At 32.8% G+C, this 7,573-nt stretch overlaps 1 protein-coding gene across 1 annotated transcript in view; it reads left to right on the forward strand.

Annotated features, from left to right (window-relative positions):
* Positions 1-3,742, forward strand: part of LOC107758173 (dynactin subunit 2-like) — a 23,843-nt gene extending 20,101 nt beyond the window's left edge. Inside the window, exons 12-14 of the mRNA XM_016575847.1 lie at positions 2,209-2,280; positions 2,360-2,462; positions 3,606-3,742. Coding sequence (XP_016431333.1) covers positions 2,209-2,280; positions 2,360-2,462; positions 3,606-3,742 — 312 coding nt within the window. The remainder of the gene's footprint in view (positions 1-2,208; positions 2,281-2,359; positions 2,463-3,605) is intronic.
* The last annotated feature ends 3,831 nt before the right edge of the window (positions 3,743-7,573 follow it).

Here is a 7,573-nt window from a genome sequence, read left to right on the forward strand (position 1 = left end):
AATACTTTTTGTGCGCAAAGAAAGCAAAAATAACGACTTTATTCAACAATTCGTCTCCTCCCTATAGCACCTTTTTGGAGAGTGTCAACTAGGGCTGTCAAAATGACTGAAAAACTAAATTCGAATTTTGTACTTAAATACTGTATTATCAAAATTCGAATTATATTCGAATTTAAAATGCATAATTTCAGTTAGGGTGAAGAAAAGCTTTTGGCTTCTCTCTTGAGGCCACAAGAGGGCGCATCGAGCAAAATATTACTAATGCACGTTTATTCAATGAACGGCATGGCTTTTTGATGTAAACAAGATCTTCTCCGCATTCATGTTTTCTTTTTCCGCAATATTTGTAATGAACAACGCAGCAGCGCCATCTAGTGGCTTCAACTGAATAGGCTAACAAAAGCATTCAAATGCAATGACACCAACATCGTCATCGCATCTCGTGCGCCACTGATAAGTTGCCTGATGAACACCTAAAATTCGAATGCAACGTTTTTGCATTCGAATGTGGATTTTTATTTTAAATTCTGCGAATATTCGAAATTCAAATTTTTTTTTGACAGCCCTAGTGTCAACGTATGCAACGTATGTACGTGGATACACTGTTTACGTTCAGATCAAAATGGCGCTATAGGGTAGTGCTGAGCGGTATACCGGTTCATACCGAATACCGGTGTTTATTTTTGTTATGATATTTACCGCCCAGCACGCTTAGGGTGACGCGGAGAGACGAATTGTTGAATAAAGTTGTTATTTTTGTTTTCTTTGCACACAAAAAGTATTCTCGTAGCTTTGTAAAATTACGGTTGAACCCCTGATGTCACATGGACTATTTTAACGATGTCCTTGCTATGTTTCTGTGCGTTGATCGTGTTAGGATCCTTGCTGTCTACGGAGATCAGAGAGCTCTCAGAGTTCATCAAAAATATCTTAATTTGTGTTCTGAAGATGAACGAAAGTCTTACAGGTTTGGAACGACATGAGGGCGAGTAATTAATGACAGAACTTTCATTCTCGGGTGAACTAACCCTTTAAAGGCTTGTTCACACTGAGACTCATGCCATTAAATGACACAAGTTCATCTTTGCAGCAGTTCATCATGTTCCTAGTTTTGTCTTTATGAATTTTCAGCATCTGAACAAATAGAAAACTGACCTATCCCATAAAAATTGGCTGATAAGAGTTCACAGGTTTTTATTTTAAAATGCATAGTTTTGTGCATGATGTTTATAATTAGGGCTGTACGATATTGGAAAAACTCACATTGCGATATTTTGTTTTTCTGCAATATATGAAAAAAAAATTCACCAAATGACTTGAATAGCTCTATTTGGAAAAAAAAAAAAATCAATGATTGGGGTTATTTTGTAGGTGAGTAAATCAGCATAGAAAAGAAACAAATTGCAAGCATAGATATAATAGAACAAAGATACAAATAAAATAAACAGTGCTTTGTATTTTTCAGGTAAGTCTAACAGTATTCAGGTACAGAAATTGAATAACCAAATGTACAATAATTAGTGCTGTCAAACGATTAATCGCATCCAAAATAAAAGTTTTTGTTTACATAATATATATGTGTGTTCTGTGTATATTTATTATGCATATATAAATAAACACACATACAGAATATATTTTGAAAATATTTACATGTATATCAAAATGACCTGATGTTTTGGCTCTGTAGCATCAAAAGATTTTATTATTATTAATCATTGAAATATTATTACTATTATTATTGTTTAATAATTATCGTTTGCAAGATTATCTGAGGTTCTGAGTTCTGTGGCAGCAAAAGATTTGATTATTATTAATAATTGTATTATTATTATTATTATATAATTGTTTAATAATAATTATTATGGTAGCACCAAAAGATTTTATTATTATTAATCATTGTATTATTATTATTATTATTACTACTACTACTATTACTCTAGTACTACTTTTACTTTTTACTTAAAAACTGTTTAGGTTTTATTATTAATCCCAAATAATAATAATAATTTTATTATGATTATTTTTATATAATTGCTTAATAAATTAATTTTAATTTATTAACTTTAATTCATTTAAATGAGTTATTTTGAATAATGAGAAAAATAAGAATCTAATAAAAAAAATTATAATTATTTTTGTGAATGTCGTGTTTAAACGGAGCTGTTATTGCGAGTGCAGTCGACGCTGAGTGCTTTGTTTTTTCTTCAGAGCGTTCTGGGGAAGATGAATGAAATCGCCAAGCACAAGGCGGCCATCGAGGACGCAGAGACCCAGAACAAGGTGCGTCCTGCGGTCAGCATAGAGACGGTCCTGGAGTTAACGAGCTGACTGACGAGTCTGGTCTGTGGTCTGTGTGCAGGTGTCTCAGCTGTATGACGTGGTGCAGAAGTGGGATGCGATGGCCACGTCTCTCCCGCAGCTGCTGCAGAGACTGCTGGCCGTCAGAGAGCTGCACGAGCAGGGTATCCTCAACACACTTCACTCAGATGCTTGCTTTGGGGCTTAAATACACAAAAAATGTGTGTAGGTACAGAAATTGAATAACCAAATGTACAATAATTAGTGCTGTCAAACGATTAATCGCATCCAAAATAAAAGTTTTTGTTTACATAATATATATGTGTGTTCTGTGTATATTTATTATGCATATATAAATAAACACACATACAGAATATATTTTGAAAATATTTACATGTATATCAAAATGACCTGATGTTTTGGCTCTGTAGCATCAAAAGATTTTATTATTATTAATCATTGAAATATTATTACTATTATTATTGTTTAATAATTATCGTTTGCAAGATTATCTGAGGTTCTGAGTTCTGTGGCAGCAAAAGATTTGATTATTATTAATAATTGTATTATTATTATTATTATATAATTGTTTAATAATAATTATTATGGTAGCACCAAAAGATTTTATTATTATTAATCATTGTATTATTATTATTATTATTACTACTACTACTATTACTCTAGTACTACTTTTACTTTTTACTTAAAAACTGTTTAGGTTTTATTATTAATCCCAAATAATAATAATAATTTTATTATGATTATTTTTATATAATTGCTTAATAAATTAATTTTAATTTATTAACTTTAATTCATTTAAATGAGTTATTTTGAATAATGAGAAAAATAAGAATCTAATAAAAAAAATTATAATTATTTTTGTGAATGTCGTGTTTAAACGGAGCTGTTATTGCGAGTGCAGTCGACGCTGAGTGCTTTGTTTTTTCTTCAGAGCGTTCTGGGGAAGATGAATGAAATCGCCAAGCACAAGGCGGCCATCGAGGACGCAGAGACCCAGAACAAGGTGCGTCCTGCGGTCAGCATAGAGACGGTCCTGGAGTTAACGAGCTGACTGACGAGTCTGGTCTGTGGTCTGTGTGCAGGTGTCTCAGCTGTATGACGTGGTGCAGAAGTGGGATGCGATGGCCACGTCTCTCCCGCAGCTGCTGCAGAGACTGCTGGCCGTCAGAGAGCTGCACGAGCAGGGTATCCTCAACACACTTCACTCAGATGCTTGCTTTGGGGCTTAAATACACAAAAAATGTGTGTATTATGATATGTTTTTGATCTCTTGTTTTGTGGTGCAGCGATGCAGTTTGGGCAGCTGCTGACCCATCTGGACACGACGCAGCAGATGATCAACAACTCTCTGAAGGACAACAGCACTCTGCTCACGCAGGTCTGTCCTCAAACACCACTGACGCAAACAAATGAGTGCAATTAAATTCATGTGGAGATTAATGTTTTAAATATACAATTTTTAATACAGAAATATGATTTAAATAACTGAAATTATAAGCTAAAAATGAAACTAAATCCGCCAGCAGGTGGCGGCAAGTGACTGATTTTACCACTGAATCATTCATTCAATTGATTCGTTCGAACGGCTGAATCATTCATTCAATTGATTCGTTCGAACGGTTGAATCATTCATTCAATTGATTCGTTCGAACGGCTGAATCATTCCGAAATGAAGCAAGTGACTGTCTTTATGAACTGACGCAAATCTGTCGTAGCGACGGAACTTTAATCCCTGTGTTATATGCTAGGGGGCGCTATTACGCATCTTCTGAATGAGTTGATCAAAAACACAGACCAGGAAGACGCAGAAACAAGCGATCTCATATGAAAGCATATGCATATGAAAAATAATGCGATCATCAACACTAAATGCTAGAGGTGTAACGTTACATTTATTCTTTCGGTTCTGTACGCATGTGTACCGAACAAATCATTCAATTTTTTTCAGTTAATTCAGACAATAAATGTCGTTTTGGCGCTCTTTGATGAGGCGCGACAGATTATTACTAGTCTTAACGCAAAAAATATACAGGAATGAACAAACCATGTCTCGTGTGATCGTTCAATCAGTGTTTCACTTGCAGAAAGACGTCAATAAAACAGCTTGTAAACAAAAGAGCATTTCATCATCAGTGTCTACAGCTCATTATTTACTAGAGAAGAGCATTTCACTAAATATTAAACTATATACTCATCTTCTGAATGAGTTGATCAAAAACACAGACCAGGAAGATGCAGAAACAAGCGATCTCATATGAAAGCGTATGCATATGAAAAATAATGCGATCATCAACACTAAATGCTAGAGGTGTAACGTTACATTTATTCTTTCGGTTCTGTACGCATGTGTACCGAACAAATCATTCAATTTTTTTCAGTTAATTCAGACAATAAATGTCGTTTTGGCGCTCTTTGATGAGGCGCGACAGATTATTACTAGTCTTAACGCAAAAAATATACAGGAATGAACAAACCATGTCTCGTGTGATCGTTCAATCAGTGTTTCACTTGCAGAAAGACGTCAATAAAACAGCTTGTAAACAAAAGAGCATTTCATCATCAGTGTCTACAGCTCGTTATTTACTAGAGAAGAGCATTTCACTAAATATTAAACTATATACTCATATTTCACTTTACCTGTTAGTGATGCCTTAATCATTTAATGTATGTTTCAATAAATAATAATAATAATAATATGAGGTCTGTTTCAACAACAAATAGAAATTGTATAATTTAGAAGTTAATTTATAAACTGCATTATGTGCGATTTACATGTTTGCATACAAATTTTTAATTAGAGTGTTGATTATTATAGCTAAAAATAAATAGCAATTGAATTTAAGTTTGGGCTCTGTTGTTAATTGTAACCTTCCTATAGTCCCTATAGTTTAGAGCAGAAGCTGAGGTAGATTTTTATCATTTTAATTGAATTTAATTAAAGCAAAAGCTATTTGTTCAGTAAACCATTGTTTAATTAAAAAAAAAATATATATATATATATACAGTATATAGGCTATGTTTAGTATTTTTTCCTCCTGCTGTACCGAATCCATACCGAGGTACGTACCGAACCGTCATGTTTGTGTACGTTACACCCCTAACTGCATATAAATGAAAACGGCCTGATGTTAGCGAGTGAAATGTGGATCCAGAAAGCGGTGAAGGACTGTGCAAGCTTTGGGAGCGCTGACGGAAGCCATCTACTGCATCTTTGCTTTGATAATATTACTGAATATGATCCAGATGCGATTTTCAAAAATGCGATTTTCTCAGCTTTTTGCTTTTTTATGAAACCTACCTACATTCAAGTGTTGATAAAAAAAACAATGCTTGAAGCTAGAATAAAACAGATTTTGTTTTTGTTTAAAAGTTGAGGGTCTGATCTTTATTTTGATTTACAAAACAGAAGAGTTCCGGTCCTTGATTCTGATTGGGTTTCTCATGCCGCCCTTTTGTTTTTCTGCTGAGTGTCGAGAGCAAACGTCCCCACACTACAGAGCCTCCTAAAGCTTCAGCGTTCAGATGCTCTCCTCAAACCCAGCATCTGAAAGAGTTCTGATCTTAAGCACTTTCCTTCCTGATCCACACAGGCTTTGTTTTGAAGGTGAGGAGACGCTGTGTGTGTAAATACAGGCTCATCTGTACTTCTAGCTCGTTCTCATGAGCGATCGCTTGTAACCGTTATTGTATTATTAATGTGTGGCGCTGAGTCCACGAATTATGATCATTTTCCAACAGAGAATTTCAAATGCATCTCTGGATAATAAAATGCTTCCAGAAATCTGTTTGATGTTGTTGTTGTTTTGAAAGTTCACAGCATTCCACACATTTTCCTGGCATTCCCTCACAATACATTTCAGTTACATTTTCCAGTCATTAGGATTATCGGATAAGGATTATTAGATTGAGATTTTTACATTTTTGTAGATTTTTTAAAATATATAATTTACATAGATTTTTTTTGTAGGTTTTACATTTTTGTGGCTTTGTAAAATTTTGTAGATTTGTTTTTTTTTTTTCAATTTTACGGTTTTGTAAATTTGTATATTTTTGCAGATTTGACATTTTGTGGCTTTGTATATATTTTTTTACATTATTAGATTTTAGTCAAATCTATTTTACATTAGATTTTACATTTTTGTAAATTTGTTTTGTATGTTTTTAAAAAATGTTTATGTATTTTTTCCTTTAAATTTTAGCAGGTTTTGCTAGTGTAATTTAAAAAAAATATTCTCGATTAGAAATTTTCTAGTATAATGCTAAATATGAATATCAAAAAATAAAAGAAGGGCTAGAAATCAATTTGTTTGATGCTTATCTTCATAAGTAATATGCATTGCCTTAAAGCATTATATATTATTGTCATATAGACATTAGTTTGTTGGCTTTGTTTCATCAGCTTCATTTAGTTCCGCTCAATTTTTCTCTACGATAGTTAAGCAGCTTATTTTCTTTTTCTTGCCAGTCAAAGGTTTTTAGATGTTTTAAGACATTGTTCAAAAGACGAAAGCCTGTAGGACTTTTTCTAAAACACATTCCAACAAAGACTTTGCAATGTTTTTTTTAACTAACTACATTAACATGAACAATACTTCTAAAGCGTTAAATAATCTTAGTTGATGTTAAACACAATTTATATCAAAAGTTGCATTTGTAACATTAATTCACTGATTAAATAAGGAATAAACAATTGTATTTTTATGCTAATGTTGAGAACGATTAATAAATTATAAATAAAAAGTGATATACAGAGCTAGTTAAACAGGACAGTTTTCTAAAAGTGTTAGTGAAATATTTAGAAACAAAAACTTTTTTGTTTTTTCTCTCCGTCTTATAAAGAAATATTTCATGTTCTGAAGCAGAACAACTTACAGTTTTGGCTGGTGACGTCTAAACAGTGACATGAAATAATCAGAAGAGAGCTTTCATCATTTAAAACGTTTTAATTTGTTAAATAAAATAAAAAAAGTCAACTCCCAATAAAAAAGGAAATGCTACTTGTTCACAATCCTCAAAGTATTTTCTTTACAAATCAAACATGAATATGAGAAAGGAAAGGTTTCTCTGCAGGAGAAATATTTTACAAATTGATCATTTTTTTCCCTAAAAAAGGTGTACAAAATAAAATACTAAAACTGTACATATATACATAAATTCAATAGTAAAATTGCATAATCAGCCTCATTAAATCATTATTTTAAATATTCAGTATTAATCTTGTGCCTGTGTTGATGAGCTCTGTGCAGATCCACGA

Source organism: Sinocyclocheilus rhinocerous, unplaced genomic scaffold (assembly GCF_001515625.1).
Source record: "Sinocyclocheilus rhinocerous isolate Xijiao unplaced genomic scaffold, SAMN03320098_v1.1 scaffold203, whole genome shotgun sequence".
Taxonomy (NCBI): domain Eukaryota; kingdom Metazoa; phylum Chordata; class Actinopteri; order Cypriniformes; family Cyprinidae; genus Sinocyclocheilus; species Sinocyclocheilus rhinocerous.